Source organism: Carassius carassius, chromosome 5 (genome assembly GCF_963082965.1).
Source record: "Carassius carassius chromosome 5, fCarCar2.1, whole genome shotgun sequence".
Classification (NCBI taxonomy): domain Eukaryota; kingdom Metazoa; phylum Chordata; class Actinopteri; order Cypriniformes; family Cyprinidae; genus Carassius; species Carassius carassius.
The window spans coordinates 6,727,637-6,745,434 of NC_081759.1; the positions used below are offsets into that span (position 1 = coordinate 6,727,637).

Here is a 17,798-nt window from a genome sequence, read left to right on the forward strand (position 1 = left end):
ACACATAACAGTGCGTCTTTGTTCGCATCACTGCAGCTTCTCAGACAGACCTCCCAGACAGTCCTTCCAGTTTTTTATGTTCTTTAAAAAAAAAAAAACAGAAAAAAAAACAGACAGGCTTATTGTAAAAAGAGTTTTTCAGAAGACGGAAACTGGCTGCAAGTTAAAGAGGATTCTGGCGCCTTTGACCTGTCAAAGGACACTGAGCCGGACATGGGCGTTTCGAGGATGCCAGTTCATAACTCTTTCTTAAAAACATCAGCTTTTCTGAGATGCTCTTGCAGTGACTCAGTGCTTTAGTACAATGTCTGCTGTTCTTATGACCTTTAAAAACAAGAAATTGTTATGTGAGTAATAGTTGACGCACAGACTTGGGCAAGATCAGCTTTAAAATTCCCTGTTAGTCATCGATTTTGTTGCTCTTTGATTTGGAGGTGAAGCGTGTCATTTATTTGCCATGAGCAGCAGTAAATGGAATTGTAAAGTAGTGTTCTCAAATCTCCCCCAAATTTTCCCAACTTCTCAAATGAGAGGTCTACTGTATATGACTAGACGAAATCAATCCCACCGAAGTACATTTGAAATCTGCCATCATCAAGTTACTAATAGCAAGTCTTCTAATTTATTTTATTGTTTTTTATTTTATTAATTTTTTTTTATTCCATAAAACTCTTTTCATGACCCAAGAGGTTTGAGACCCGCCAGTCAGAGAAGTTGGTATTACCGTATGGGAATTTCCCAGATTTCTCTTTACATTATCATATGTTTTACTAATAGGGTGGTAAATAAATAGTGATAAAAAATAAGTCCACAATATTGATGATAAACCTTTGAGTATTTTTTGATAGGGATGCACCGATACCACTTTTTCCTGAACTAATCCGATACCGATACTTTTATTTTTGGTACTTGCTAATAGCGATACCTGTACTTGCATTGCATTTGTAATTTTAAAATATTGGGTACAAAAACCAGTTTGGTGCAGAAAAAAAGAAAGAAAAAATTAATCATGTTACCTAGCTTCATTTATCAAACAGATATTTCCTTCTGTTATTTTCACATTTATGCCCATCAATATGTACTGTACAAGCTTTTGTTACTTTCATTGTTTATTTTATTTCTCTACTCTCTAATCTTTAATTGTCCGTAATAATGCAGGTAAAGGGAACGACTCATAATAAATAAATGTTTACAATCTATAAATATACACACATCTTTTTCCTGAACTAGTCCGATACGATACTTTTATTTTTGTTACTTGCCGATACTGACACCTGTACTTTTACTGCATTTGTAATTGACTGAAACAAACAAACAAAAAAACAAACAAACAAGCAAAATAACAAAAAACAAAACAAAACAAAATTATGAATCATATTAGCTGGCTTCATTTATCAAACAGATATTTCTTTCCGTTATTTTCACACTTACCGTATTTTTCGGACTATAAGTCGCACCTGAGTATAAGTCGCATCAGTCCAAAAATACGTCATGATGAGGAAAAAACATATATAAGTCGCACTGGACTATAAGTCGCATTTATTTAGAACCAAGAGAAAACATACAGTCACGAGAGGGCGCTCTATGTCTTGAGTGTAGACTACAGGAAAATGAGCAGCATAGAGCGCCCTCTCGCGGCTGTAAACGGAAATGTTTTCTCTTGGTTCATGTCAAATTAATTTTGATAAATAAGTCGCACCTGACTATAAGTCGCAGGAACAGCCAAACTATGAAAAAAAGTGCGACTTATAGTCTGGAAAATACGGTAATTATGCTCATTAAAATGTACTATACAAGTTTTAGTTATGTTCACAGTTGATTTTAATACTCTATAGTATTTATTTTTTTATTTTCTTATAATGCAGGGAAAGGGAACCACTCGTAATAAACAAAGAGATCCTTTATCTTTAATACTTTTATTTTGCTCTTTTTTTTATTTTTGTCCATATGGCCCAGTACCTGCATTGTATCCTGTGGCCAGCAATTTCCCATCTTCACCTGATTTGAGGAAATAAATTATTGTGGTTTCTCAGTATGATGGTGCTCTTCACTGATGTCTGGACAAGCATCCTGACAGATACTTTGATTGATTTGAAGCATTTCCCAAAAATGGAAAATGTGAAGCCTTCATTGGAAACTAATGAGCATGTTTGAGCGCTGCGTGACCGTATAATACTAGAAATGGAACTCATCTGTTGGTGCCTTACTGCTGCGTATGTTTCTCAGTCTGAAGCAATTCCTCTGTGAGTCGCTCTGATTTTCACCCAGTCGGCTGAGACACGCTTGTGTTTTTAAGGCCCAGGGGTCAAAATATTAAATGAAGACTCTCTCGCACATACAACGGCAGGGAAAATAACAAACGAGCTGCCTTGAAAGCACTGTGATGGATGGCAGGGCATTATTTGAGTCTTGACTCAGAGTAATTGGCCCGATTGGATGTCCGCAGACTTAAACATTTGGTTGCATGGGAAAGAGCCATAGATGAAACGAGATAAATCTGCGGCTTATAGCTCATTTAACACAGAAACGCTTAGTGAAACCTTTGGCATTTCCGGGTCATCTCTGCGGCTCAGAATTTCCGTCCCATGAGTCTGATGTAAGGCTGCCGGGAGAAATTATTCATCTGCTGCTCATCATAATGAATGTCAGCGCTGGCGTCTCTCTGACATCCCATCAGAACAATATAATGAAGATGTATGAAGAGAAATGTGTGTGTTTCGTTAACAGATTTTAGTGCTAAAAGCTAGTATTCTTTGATAAGCATTTGGTTTATATGGCATAGATTAAAGGGATAGTTCACCCAAAAATGTAGTGCTGTCAACATTTACTCACCCACATGCGTTCCAAACTTGTATGAGTTTTTTTCTTGTGTTGAGCACAAAAGAAAATATTTTGATGAAGAATGATGAGCAATCAGTAGAGGGCAGCCATTGACTTCCATATTATGAGATAAAAGTGCTATCAATGTGTCAAATCAACTGTATGCAGTTAGCAGGTTCATGTGTTTGTTTCAAATATGTTTAGATATTTTTACTGGAAATCAAGACAAAGATGCTCATTAAGAATATGCAGTGTGTTTACAGCGTTTCTCTATTCAGACAGTGCTTACATGCTTGATAAGCCTCGACTTGCTAAGACAAAGCCTGGACTGCCGTCACCCTCAGCTTGACGTCTAAACATGGCATTTCCTGTTGTCCTTACAGCTGTCGTAGCTTCCTGTATTTCCTCCCACTCTGTCTGTCCTTTGTGAACGAGCTGAAAGTGTCTGCAGTGTTTTGTTTACCTGGAGCACTAGATACAGATTAGGGTTGTGCGATATGGACAACAAAAACCTATCACAATTTTTTGATAAATTTTGTGATTTCGATTTTAATCACAATTTTGACACACACAGGCATACTTTACAGTCATAAATGCATTCAGTATAAATTTTAAACATATTTCCAAAAGAAAACCAATGAGAGCTTTATCAAAAAGTTGTAAGATGTCTCTAGAACAGACTTAAGTCAAAATAATCACTAAGTAAAGATGTCAAACAAAATCTAGACATATGGCAAAAAATTATAATAAAAAAATAAAATAAAACCTGTGTTCAGGGATGTTTTTTTTTTTTTTTTGACATGCATTGGTCATAAAGCTCACTGTAGCGGTGCCTCAGGCGTTATATGTTTTGCTCAATATATTTTATTGCGCAAGGTTCACACGTACTCCATCTCCATCAGTGCGTATACAGTAAGTTACGTGTACGCGGTTAAGAAGCAGCAACGAGAGTGCATTATTGTAATGCGAAAGCACATTAAAATAATGCACGAGCGCGAATCTCTCCGCTTGCACGCAGATTTCCTTTGCTCTGTTAACAAAACCAGATGCGCGTGCTCAGATCATAGACTATAAGGCTCAGATATATGCTGCCTTACAACGTGTCTCCTCTCGCTAAACCTGTGTCCTCTCTCTCTGTGCTCATGCGCAAGATATTAAATCTTTTCGCACCTTTCTATTTATAACCTTTTCTGTTCTCATCTTTTACTGCGTGAAGTGTGAACATTCTGATCCATTTACATGGGCTCGAAAAAAAAGGTTACACATCACAGACAGAGTGTGTGAACCTGGAGTTAGGCATATGCCCAGTCTGCTCTGAATCGCACAGTCCTAATACAGATATATACTACTGTTCAAATGTTTGGGATGTTTTAAATTGTTTAAAATGTAAGTGGTGCACTTATTTGACCAAAAATACATAAAAAATTGTGAAATATTATTATAATTTAAAAATAGTTTTCAATGTGGATATATTTTAAAATGTAATTTATTGCTGTGATCAAAGCTGCATTTTCAGCATCATCACTCCAGTGTCACATGGTCCTTCAGAAATCATTCTAATGCGCTGATTTGCTGCTGAAGAAACATTTATAATTATTACCTTAAATCTATGTGAACTTTTACGTCAATATTTTATGCATTAGAGTACAAAAGTAATCATTTACTGGAGTCATTAGGTGGAATCTGAATCAAAATCTTCAGATTCACCTCATTTGTCATCCTTCCATCAAATGGTGAAAGCCATGACTTCAATAGAGCAAGACGATAGCCAAGTTTCAGCATCCTACTGTGTGTATGTGTAACAGCCGATGATATTAGTGCTGATTTGAGATCAGGAGATGGCTCTGATGCTTCAGTACTCTCTGCTTCTAACATTCTGCTGCTCAGGAAGTGACACCTGACCTGTGGCTTCCAGAGGAAGGAGGTGCTTTATTCTGGACATGATTTATGAGCTGCTGGCAAGATATTATTATTCTCCAGGGCTGCAGATGAAGAACATAAATGATTTCAATAAATCACTGGCTTTATTCTTTACTCTCTAGATTCCAGTGCGATCTGTGAGCTGGAGAATGTTCCCGGAAACCGCAATGATTGGATCGTCCTGCAGGAAATGTCTCTGGGATGCTGGACGGATTTCACCAGCCAGGACGGGAAAGAAGTCCACATCCTCAAGCTGCTATCCTCACCTGTAAGTCAGCTTGAGCAGTATTGTGCAGCTTCATCAATTTTTTGCTTTGGTTCTATGAATCTATGAAATGTTTAGTTTTTATTATAATTTTTTTCTGTATATATATATATATATATATATATTTATATATAGAATAGGAATAAGAATTTTTTTTAATTTTAACTACATTTTAATTACATTTTAAGACCTCCTTATTAAAACCATAAAAAAAAGAAAAAAAAAAAAGAAAAAAAAAACCCCAAAACAACAACAACAACAAAAACGAAATAGTTTTTTCCAGTTTAATTTTTTCTGGATTGTTTAAGAGTGTGGTTTCTACTTCAAAAGTTAATTTAAATTGTAGCAAGACGCATGTCTAAAAAGTGAAATTTAGTTTATATTTATTATTTATTAGACTATAAGATAGTCTTGTTGGCGATAGAGAAGCTTTGTTGAAACTGTAATATACTGTCAAGTCATTTAATCTTAGCTTGCGTTAGTCTACCAGCACAATGAGTAGCAGATGACTTTCACTCCGGGATTTTTCCATGTTACAATCATTCCATCTGATTTGATCAGAAACACGTCAGTTGGCTGGAGGTCAGTTTGGTTTCTCCACATCTTGTTGAGAAAGACCAACACAGACCATTAGTGATGACGCAACACTGTCCCGTCCCAGCCAAAGCAGAGCGGGTTTGTGCATCAACGTCAGGTTTTTTGTGCTTGTTTACTCTCTAAAGGCACTCGTGTCGATTAGATGATTAATTATCAGCATCTGGCAGCTTGAGAGCTTCACAGCGTAAGGATGCTGAGAGTGATTTTAGGGGGATTACACTGGAGATGTGGATGTTTCTTCATCTGTGCTGGATAAGTGAATGAATCACAGGCCGTGAAAGCTGTGAAAATGTCCTGTCCTTTCACTTCAGCGGGGAATTCAACATGTTGTGTTTTCACATGGTTTGCAGGAGAAAGACAAACATCTCTTCTGTTCGGCAGTGCTGACTGGAGATGCAGCTATAGACTCATTTGGGTCCATTATTTTTCCTCTAGAGGATTTTAGCAGAAAGCTGGTTCAGGTCACAGGTAAATTGTTTGACGCTTTGGTGTTTTCATTGATGAAGGCAGCCAATTTTATAAAATAAATTGCTTGGTTCAAACATGCTGCATTACAAACCAGCTGATAATGGATCTGCAAACCAGCAAAAGCTAAAACTGACTGAAACAGTTTTATGAGTTAAAGTAGCCAAAACCGTGTGAAAAAGAAGTATGCTTAGTGTACTTCAGAATCTAAAGGTGTGTATATATATATAAATATATTAAAACTGTGCTCCAACAGTATTGGTCAAAAGGTTGGATTTCTGAAGCATCATGTGACAGACACTGAAGACTGAAGTAATGATGCTGATAAAATAAATACAAAAATAAATAATAAATTACATTTAACATGTAGTCACATAGAGAACAGCTATTTTAAAATTGTAATAATATTTCACTTTTTTTTTTTTTACTGTATTTATGATAAAAAATGTAACCTTGGTAAACAGAATAGACTTCTTTCAGAAACATTTAAAAATCGGAATGTTTCCAAACTATTTACAAGTAGGTTGGTATAGAAACCGTTTTCACTCAGAAAAAAAAGACAAAGAAACGAAGTAACACTGAAAAACTGTGAAACTTAAAGTTTTTATTGTAATTTTATTGTAAAACACACTCCAATATTCTTTAAATAAATAAATTCCTTCCTTTAAAAAAGTGCACTTTATAACTTTGTCAATTTAAGTTTTAAAGTACATTTAAGTAAATGTTTTATTAATATTTTGTCCTGCTTCAAAGAAGTACGCTTATTGCATAACCAGATTTCAAGATAATAGAAGTTTTTATTAAATTAAAGATTTACTTAAGTCATGTTTGGTTCAGCTAATTGCATTTAGTAAATTAACTATAATACATTTTTATTTAATTCCAATACATTTTTATTTAATTGTCTGAAAAGATTTAACTCAGTTCACACTTAAGTATATTCTTTTCAAGTTTATTATTTCCAGCTTTTTTACAAGCACATATCAGCTTCTCTTTCCGCCCGGCTCCTCTCTGGTTCTCTTCTTACAGGCAGATGTGTTCCATCAAAATAAACACAGTTTAATGTCCAAAATGTGTCACTACTGACATCATAGTCCTCAGTTTATAGGCCAACAATCATTTACTCTCTCCATAATGTTCTTAGTAAATTGAGTTACTTGAAAACCCAAATGAGTTAGTAAATTGTGACAGAATTGTCATTTTTGTATCCCATTAACTACTAACCTTTTAAAGCACAAACACACACACACACACACACACACACACGCACACACACACACACACACACACACACACACACACACACACACACACACACACACAGACACTGAAACAGGGGGTGGAGCTTCAGGCTTCCTTGATGTCACTGTCTGGCAGCGCTCCAGTCACGCTGGCCGAGAGCCGAGTCTGGGATCCTGGAGCCGACCCGGGTCGAGAGCAGAGCCGAAGAATAACGGGAAGCTGTTATGCATCAGCAAAGCCCTGAAAAAAGTGCTCTTGAGAAAAAAAATGAGCAAAAGGAAAACAATTGTATCTTGAAAGCACAGGAACAAAAATAGCAGGGGCGAATGATCAGGCACCACGGTGGACATTGTTTGACCCAAACGGAGTGAGGTGGACAGCGATGGATTATGGGAGGTCTGCGTTTCTGTAAACACCATTGAGGATTGCTGCAAATTATTAACATGACTGGATTGTTTCCTTTAGCACACAGTTTCCATATTAAATATAGAAGGTGCGTCAGCAGATCCCAACACGAGACACGGAAATCAAAATAAAGCCGTTTGCACAGATTCACAATCATGATTTATATGCGAGTTTTTACTATATTGAGCATGCAAATGCAGCCTTGGTGAAAGAAGACTAGTTTATGCATTTGTATTTAATATACATTTATACTGAGAAAACTTTTAATTTAATTGAACTTTTTCACGGACCACCTATCGTCTAGTGAAATCTGTCTAGGAGCTATTAAGAGTGATGGAGATCATAATTGGTTATCATACGGGCATTTACCCAAACAAAGTGTGATTCTCACTCCTCTTCTGAAAGCCTACAGACGCTCACACACACTGGTCTCTGATCAGCAGAGGAAATGAAAGACGCCTCTAACAGCCATTCTTTTGTATTTGCTTCTTTGTGCTCGTGGATGTCTGACAACTCTCTTCCAGGGAGACTAATTAATGTTTGTCCATCTCACACTCACTGATGATGTTTCGCAGACTCACTCCACATACAGCAGATAAAACCTGGCTAGGAAAAACCGGGATCTTCTGGGAGCATTTGGACAGAAATCTTGTGTTAAACTGAAGCGATCACTGCATGCTTTATTCTGAAGAGACTTTGAAGCATTATACACATTTGTAATATTTAACATATTCCACAAAAGTGTCAATTCCCAAACAATTTGTTGAGTTTTTGTATTAATATGCTGTAAAATTCTGGTTTAAAAAAGGCCAGCTGTTCTTGCCAGAATAGAACGATACGGCAGCAATATTTTAAGTTTTACAGATCAAACTTAAATTGAAATTAAAACCTTTTTTTTTTAAAGTGAAATTGACGTGACATTCAGCCAAGTATGGTGACCCATACTCAGAATTCGTGCTCTGCATTTAACCCATCCAAAGTGCACACACACACGGATCAGTGGGCAGCCATTAAATGCTGCGGCGCCCGGGGGGAGCAGTTGGGGGTTCAATGCCTTGCTCAAGGACACCTAAGTCGTGGTATTGAGAGTGGAGAGAGCACTGTACATGCACTCCCCCCACCCACAATTCCTGCCGGCCCAAGACTCGAACTCACAACCCTTCGATTGCGAGTCCAACTCTCTAACCATTAGGCCACGACTTCCCCCTAATTAACTGATATAATACACCAACCTACTGAATTAATAAAATATGTTTTGTACCTTTATAATATAATAACAATAATAAAAAAAGATTATAGTTAGAAAAACATATGATGAACATTACTAATGGATTTCTTTACAAAATATTTGCGCTCTCTTACAAAACAATTCCATGTTTTTTTACTTTTAAGTTTCTTTAAAAAAATAAACTTGTAAACAAAACATTTGCTTCGTTCACAGAAATATTGCATAAGTTCACACAATATATATATAACATAAGGTTCACATCTGTGAAATATATTCCGAACGTTGTTTAAATGAAATTTTTAATGACATGTTTGCCAAATAAGGCAGGCTTATTTCAGTCAGTCAGACTTAATTTGAACCAAATCAACTGAAAATGAGTCAGACTAACTGAAATAAACATGTCTTGTATGGTAAACTTTTTTTTTTTTTATGAAACAGGCCCCAGGACGAAACCATGGAAACCAACACAACATAAGAGACCACAAACAGAACATAACCAATAACAGTTAATTCTAAAAGTAATGCATGAAAAATATTGTGTTGTGGCATAAAAAGTAACTTATTGCATTACTTGGTTACTTTTTATAGAAAGTATTCCATTTGTTACTTTTACATTTCGTTTTGTCGTCTGCACTGGGTTGTTTATTGCTGCTTATTTAAATAACAAAAAACAAAACAAACAAAAAAACGACAGTTATATTTACGGCAGTGGTGGACGAAGTACACAAATCAAGTACTTGAGTAAAAGTACAGATACGTATAATAAAATATTACTCCAGTAAAAGTAAAAGTACTGCTTTTTCAATTTTACTCAAGTGAAAGTACAAAAGTACTCAATTTTTTATGTACTTAAGTAAAAAAGTACTGAAAGATAGATGTTTGCAATTTTATATAGGCTACTTAATTTAATTTTATATTAGCACATATTTTTTTTATAATCCTACTGCTCAAAATACTTGGGATTTTTTCCAAAATAACCACTATATGGAGTCAAGATATATTTTTGTTGTTGATATGGACTACGTTGACGAGAGTAATGTTCACTGTGAAGCTTACACTGTGATGTACCTGAGAGAAAGCAGAGTTGACCATCTGATTTTCACCAGTAAGAAAAAGGTATTTTAAAGTTTGTTGTTTTACAGAACATCAGAGTTATATATGACAAGATACTAAGGCCTGAAGTTAGGAAGAACATTTTAAGGAAAATATAATTATATTTTCATAATGATTTTTTCCTTCTCAAACCTTGTCTGTTGTGTAAAAACACCCCTGGCCAAATGGGGTGCATCTCTTCCCACTTAGATAATTACTGTAGTTACCATGTTCTGAACATCATATCCTTTCTTTTCTACCCAGATATAATCTATATATATAGGTGGTTGAATAAAAATATTTGGACATTATTTATAAAAATTACCTCAAGTTAGCACCAGCAAGCTTGTTAGCTAGACAGTTAGCATCAGCTAACAATATTTACTTATTTTCAGTACGGTTATGAATAACCATTCATGTCTGTCTACTCGTCTAGTTAATCCAAACAATATAACGTTACTGTTGATAAACAATATAAAAACAGATGTCACATCGGACATGGTAGCATTTTAATAAAACTGTTAATATTACGGCAGCGGGGAATTTGAACATGCATTAGTTATTATATTTAATCTGTGTTAGTTTAATGGTTATTTTTTTCACGCTTCTGTGTGGTGGAGCACGTGATATATTATAGGGAGTAACGATATGTTGTATGAAATGTAGTGAAGTTAAAAGTACGATCTTATGCTTTGGAATGTAGTGAAGTAAAAGTAAAAGTTACTCAAAATAAAACTACTCCAGTAAAGTACAGATACTTGAAAAATTTACTTAAGTACAGTAACGAAGTAAATCTACTCCGTTACTGTCCACCACTGATTTTCGGCAACTGTTAAGGCCCTTTCACACAAAAGTGAAAGTAATAAGCTTACATGTGATTTTTTCCCCCCTAGCATTACTTATTTGAAAAAGCAACTCAGATATTTTGTTGTAAATTTAAAAGTAACACATTCATTTAGTAGTTACGTCGAAAGGTTATCATGTTTATGTAACTTGCACTACTTGTAATGTGTTACCCCCAACACTGGCCATTACACATGTATCTCTTATATCAGTTTGGTACCAGCATGGCATTTCACCCACACAGAATTTGTCCTTCATTACCCACCTGCTGTCGCCTCCCTAACGGTGGCCACCGTATTTAACAGCGTGTGTCGAGTCGAGCACAGCGGAGTGTGTGTGTTGAACATAAAACACCACTGGACTGACTGCCGAGAGCCTTGATTAGCTCAGCGGTCGGGCGGTGTGGTGCTGAGCTCTTTCTGAACCTCTATGACCAGCAGGGGGTAAATCCTTGTGGAAACCCTGCAGGCAAACATGGCACGCCAGTGACTGATCGATTGAATAAAAGCCATGAAGAAACAATGTGTGTCTGTGCTTCGCTCTTGGTGGCTGCTTCAAGCAGAGCACTGAGATGCTGAAAGTCCAGATGACAGGCAGGTCAACATATTATGATCTGAAAGCTTGACTTTTAATTGCCCATCCGTCTTCATTATGCTTTGAGACAAGTGGGGTCTCTCTGAAGTATTAGACGATCAATAGAATCCAGCATGAGCCTCCTATAAACAATTGCGGTTGTCACAGGAATACACACTTCTTTTTCTTTTATGATTAGTTTTGTTGGTCTCTTTTCTTACTTGAGGTACTACAGAGCTCCTAAAAGAGACCTTGTGATGGAGAGAAAAAATTAGATGGGAGGATAATAGTAAAAATTATAGCTTTCCACCAAGCGTTCTCTCACAGAAGTGTTTAAATTTCTAGCAAAACATTTGTATTCTCCTGCAAAACTATTACGTTTGTTCACAAAACATTTGCGTTTTTTTTGCAGTATTGCAAAAGTATTGTGTTCGCTCACAAAACATTTACATTCTCTCACAAAAGTGTATTATTAGTATTATTAGTATATTATTAGTATATTATTAGTATATATATATATATATATATATATATATATATATATATATATATATATATATATATATATATATATTATTTTTTATTTATTTATTTATTTATTTTTGCAAAACATCTGAATTCTCTTGCAACAAATATGTTCCTTCACAAAACATTTCTGTTCTCTCAGAGAAGTATTGTTTTTTTTTTGTGCAAATTGTGTTCTCTTGCCAAACTATTGCATTCATTCACAAAATATTTGTGCTCCCTCACAGAAGTATTTTTTTTTTTTTACAAAACATTTGTTCTCTTGCATAAGGATTGCATTTGCAAAACATTTGCATTCGTTCAAGAAATGTTTTATTTTTTAATGCATATTTTAATGCATTTGCATTGCATTACTTTATATTTAATGCATACAGATAGTATTCAGGCACTTAATGCAACATCTTAATGCATTAATTCAACCCATCAAATACTTGACAAATACACATAAAACTTCAAAAAACTTTACTCAGTAAAGTAAGGAAATAAAAAAGAATTGCTATACTAACAATAGTGTAATAATTGCCCATGCACCATTAAATTGGATGTGGACCACTGAACAGTCATTTTCAAATCAATATCCAGGATGTTCATTGATTATGGTCTCTGTTTCTGTTCTGAATGAAATACTAGCATACTGCTTACTGCATGCAAACATACCTTTCAATGGTAGTATGTTGCATCAGTGTAACATGAGCTCATTATGTTGCATTGTTTATTCAGACAGTGACGTCTGGTTATCATCTCACAAATAAGCAAGTTCTTTGGCATTTTATTTTTGTAAAAATGTCAGTATGACTCGTATGCTGTTCTGAGCCAGCTTAGGTTTGATTGCAGGTCATTTTTGTTGACCAGTCTCTTGTGTTTCAGGTCAGTGGCCTGTTGGAAGTGATTTTGTGCATTGCATCATATTTTGCTGCAGGGTTTAGCTGTAGTTAGCCCATCTATTCCTGTGCTCTTGAATCTCCAGAGCTTGATTCTCTCATCATGCTCCACTGGACTAAGTCCACTAAGGATGGTCCTCAGCACTCAGAGTGTTTGATCTGCAACACAAACCTGACATGCTGTACTTGGGGTTTAGTGGGGGTCTTATCAATCCTCTTCTGTTGGGTCTCATGTGGTCACTGTGTCCAGCTTGCTGTTGGGAAACTCCAGCTGAAATATGTGTCAGATTTATGAAGTGTGAGTGTGTGTGTGCTGCTGATGTCTCACACAGCTTCTCAATCTCTGTCACTGAGGACTGCAGGTCTTGCTGAGGTCTTGTACTGTGGATCTTGTTGAATGGAGCTGAAGTTCTGGGCATAATTTTCTACGTTTCAGATTGTCCCTTGTGAAAAGTAAGTGCACTTAATTGTAATCAGTGTGCACTTGTAGTGTACTTGGAAAAAAAAGTATATATATTTAAAAATGGTTCTTTTATGTAATGTTCAATTACTGAAATAAAAGGCAACTAAAGAGAAAACCACTTAAGTACACATTTAAAAAGTGCACTGTGAAAATATCAAAATATGTTTTTTTTTTACTTAAAAGATTACTCAAACATAATTAATTAAAATCTACTTAAATACACTTATTTTGAGGTGTTGACTAACATACTAAAAACACATGCAAAGTATTTGATTATTATTTAAACTATATGTGTTGCTCGATATTAAAATTGTGATACTAAGTCATTACAAATGTCTATTTTCAAATATATTTAAATAATACATGATATACAGATTTTTGTAGAAATTACATTAAAGTAGTTTATCATAAAGGCTTGTCAGTACATTCATCAGTACACTTTAATGCATAATGCATAGATTTATTTTCTTAAATGGGTCAAACAAATTACTCCAAGATTCCGCTAATTGCATTTAATACAAATTAAAACTATTATAAACTTTCAGGTAACACTTTATTTTAAGGTATAATCACAATCAATTATGCTTAATTACGTCTAAATAGCTCTAACCTAACCTAACCTAACCTAACCCTAATCCCACCCTAATCATATAATAAGTACATGTTGTTAATTAATATTACTCAGTTCTTAAATGTATAATTACACTGTATCAAGGACATAAAATAAAGTATAACTCACTTTCATTTAATTGCAATTAACATGCAATTAAATGTCCAAAAGTATTGCATTCAGTATGCACTTAAAATAGTCTTAAAAAGTGTATGATGTCTGTGATAATCACTCCTTTAAAAAGTATACTAAAGTGTACTTATTTTTATGGCTGATTCAGCTGGAGTGTTTTTTTTCCCCAACAGAGGCTTTTCTTGTGCTGCCCTTTCAAACAGGTCAGATTTATGAAGCGTATATATTATTGATACACAGTTTCTCCATCTCTGTCAGGAGACTGGAGCTCTTTAACACTGCCGTAGGTTTCATGGTGAGGACTCTCAGTTGCTCTTAGTTTTGGAGCAGTTCTGGGCAAATTCACAGTATTTCTCAAACTCTGCACTTGGAGGAAGACTTGGACAGTTTCCTTTATGTTTGAAATGCTTCTTGGTGTTATGCACAGATGGTGTTTATTATTGCATGTTCTCTGAACACATGTTGATGCTAATCTACTAATGATGGTAAAGAAGGTGGTCCAAAGCAGCAAGGTCATTACGAGCATTGCTGTTCTTCTTTGTAAACGACTTTTAGAAATGTCTGGCTTGTTTTAACTTTGACGTTTTAGATTAACTTGCCTGCTCTGGGGAGCAGTTACTGTAGTAGTTCTCATTTACTCAGACTTTGATCCAGCTCTGCTCTGGTCTAATGATGGATACTGAAGGATACAGGTGGGAATGTAGACGTTGTGTGAGATTACGAGTGGATTTGCTCCCAGTACGAGCTTGTCTGGGTTTGGCTCGTCCCTCTGATTTACTCCAGATGCAAGCTATTTCTCTAGATTCACACAGTAGTTGCTCTGAAAACCCCAGGACACAGATTTCAACATCTAAGTATTGCTCAATTCAAAGTATATTGTTTCGAGGATGCATTAATATAATCTGATTGATCAAAGGTTTGCTGTAATTCTTGCTGGACAGCATGTCTATGTAGCGTGTACATACATTAAAGGAATATTTCACCCTCGGGCCATCCAAGATTAATTTTTTTCTTCATCAGATTTGGAGAAATTTAGCATTCCATCATTTACTTGCCAATGGACCCTCTGCAGTGAATGGGTGCTGTCAGAATGAGAGTGCAAACAGCTGATAAAGAAATCACAATAACCACATTTCTCCAAATCAGAAACAAACTCATCTACATCTTGGATGACCTGAGGGTTAGCAGATTTTCATTTTTCTGAAGATTTTTTTGCCTCACACCTTCACTGAATTGGAAAATTGCCACGGCACTGAAAAAAAATGATATGATATTGATTAAAACTACATTACATTGGTTATGTGTTCCAAATCATTACCTTTTAATTCTAATTAATTTAATTCTTATTATAACATACATTTTCCATCCTGTTTGCCAATTTAAAGAGTATTCTCAATCCAGTCCTGAATGACGCACCAGATACAGGGTACAAAATAATAAAAACGTGTCCAACACATAAAGAAAGTATTGCTGCATTTTTCTTCTTCTAGAAACATTGTTTATGTGTCATTAATACCATGCAATATATATTTTTATCATGATTTTGTTAGTAGTGTGCATTATTATTTTTTAGATTTCTACATCATCTGAAAGCTGAATGAGTAATCTTTCCATTGATGTATGGTTTATTAGGATTGGACAATATTTGAAAATCTAGTATCTTAGGGTGGAAAATTGCTTTTGAAATTGTTCGAATGAATTAGCAATGCATATTACTAATCAACAATTAAGTTTTGATATATTTACGGTAGGAAATCTACCAAATATGTTCATAGAACGTAATCCTAATATCCTAAGGATTTTTGGCATAAAAAAAAGCTATAATTTTGACCCATACAATGTTTTTTTTGGTTATTGCTAAAAATATACCCAAGCAACTTAAGACTGGTTTGGTGCTCCAGGGTCACATTTATCAAATATAATACAGTAGCTAGGGTTAATTGACAGGTCTAAGTCTTAATGTGCATTTCAACTTGCAGCTTTACTGTTAAACTTTATTTTAAGGTACAGTTCTCACCATTAACATACCATTAACTACAACTTTTGTCTCAATTAACTCCTAATTTGCTTCTTATAAGAGGTTAGTGAGGTTAAGCTTAGGCATTGGGTAGGATTAGGGATGTGTGTGATTTGTGCACAATTTTAGTTGAGTTGTAAACTGTGTTAGGGCAGTAAAGCAGGAAGCATGAGGTAAACCACAGGCATGACCAGCCGCTGGACTTCAACACCACGCTCCAGCGCGTCTGTATGTCTGCAAAACAACAGTGGCACTGCCAGAACAGCACAAATGTTTAGGGTGCGTGATTTCTGCGCTTCCTAATCACAGGAAAAGTGCCTGTGGGAATTTCTGCCTTTTGGATCAGATTGTCTCATTTACTCCAGCTATATACTGCTTTACTCCAGCAGATCTCAAACCCACCGCTCTGCGCATTCTCTATGTCTTCATTATTTACCTGGTTGCTACACACCCAATCCTGATCATCTGCTTGTTTAGAAAGAGCTGCATGAACTGAAACGGATAAAAAAACGTATGAAATGTGCATGGACTGAATTGCTGAACTGTGCTTTTCTCTGTGGCTGTAGTCTGGGTGATGCTCTTTCCTATTCACAATCACCCAGCACACTCAAGATTAGTGTAGTATACTAGCATTTTCTGAAGTGTGTTGTTTGTCCATCCAGAAGTCATCCTTACAGTGATATAGTGTTGTGAGTTTGTTGCTAGGGCATTAATAGTGGGTTGCTAATGTGTATGAAAATTGATGCATAATGTATACATTTATTGTTTATGATTATATACAATATTTTAACACATAAGCAAGCTTATAAATCATAGAGAATATTTAATGAATACAAAAGTTTTTTGAAATTCGAAAAATGCAGAAAGATTACTTGAAGAGTTAGGGTTAGGTGTAGGGTGATAATGCCTGTGGAATGTCCCCACAAGGAAAGCAAACCAGCACGTGTGTTTGTGTGTTTAGAAACCACATTTCAGCAAGAAAAAAAAAATGTTTTTTTAGTCAATATATTGTTTGTCTGTGCATCAGCAATACATTTTCATTTATTTATTTTAAATATGAAGAGTTAATTTGCAAAAAACAGATAACTCAGTTTTTAACAATATTCAAAAATCATGTTTTTTCATTGTGCATTCCAGTTAATCTCAATCAAACTGGAGTTGGGTTATCTTGATTAGGTTAAAAAGTAACTAAATAATACAGCTAACTAACACAATAAAACTATAAAACGTGACAACATAATAAAAAACATGATAAAAAAAAGTTATCTGTTTTTGCAAGCTCTCCATGTCACGATCATTAGATGGAGTGCCCATGAACTTCAGTAGAGGGCACTCCACTCAGGACCATTCCACCCATCAACCACCAGATGTCACTTGGACACTAGCACCTCTCATACTGTTGCACCACACCCGAACTACATTCCCCATGAGTCACTGCATCACAATCACCTTACCACACCGGCACCTCATTCATCTGCCAATTTCCTTGCCACACCTGCACCTCATTTACACACACATAAAAGCTGCACAATCACTCTCACTCACTGCGAAGTCTTGTTTAGCCTGTCTAGCATTTCCGAGTGTATTCCCTTGTGTTTGTTCTTCTCGTGTATTATCTTTGTTTAAACTGACTCTGATTCTCTGCTGCCTGTCCTGATCTCTGCTTGTTACCATTAATGATTATGGATATCCCTAACACACCTGACGCCATTCCTGATTT

General features: G+C 35.6%; 1 protein-coding gene across 1 annotated transcript in view; it reads left to right on the forward strand.

Moving 5' to 3' along the window:
* LOC132140171 (endoglin-like) overlaps window positions 1-17,798 on the forward strand; it is a 47,462-nt gene that overhangs the window by 13,284 nt on the left and 16,380 nt on the right. The window contains exon 3 of the mRNA XM_059548983.1: window positions 4,863-5,057. Within this exon, the coding sequence (XP_059404966.1) occupies window positions 4,863-5,057 (195 nt within the window). The remainder of the gene's footprint in view (window positions 1-4,862; window positions 5,058-17,798) is intronic.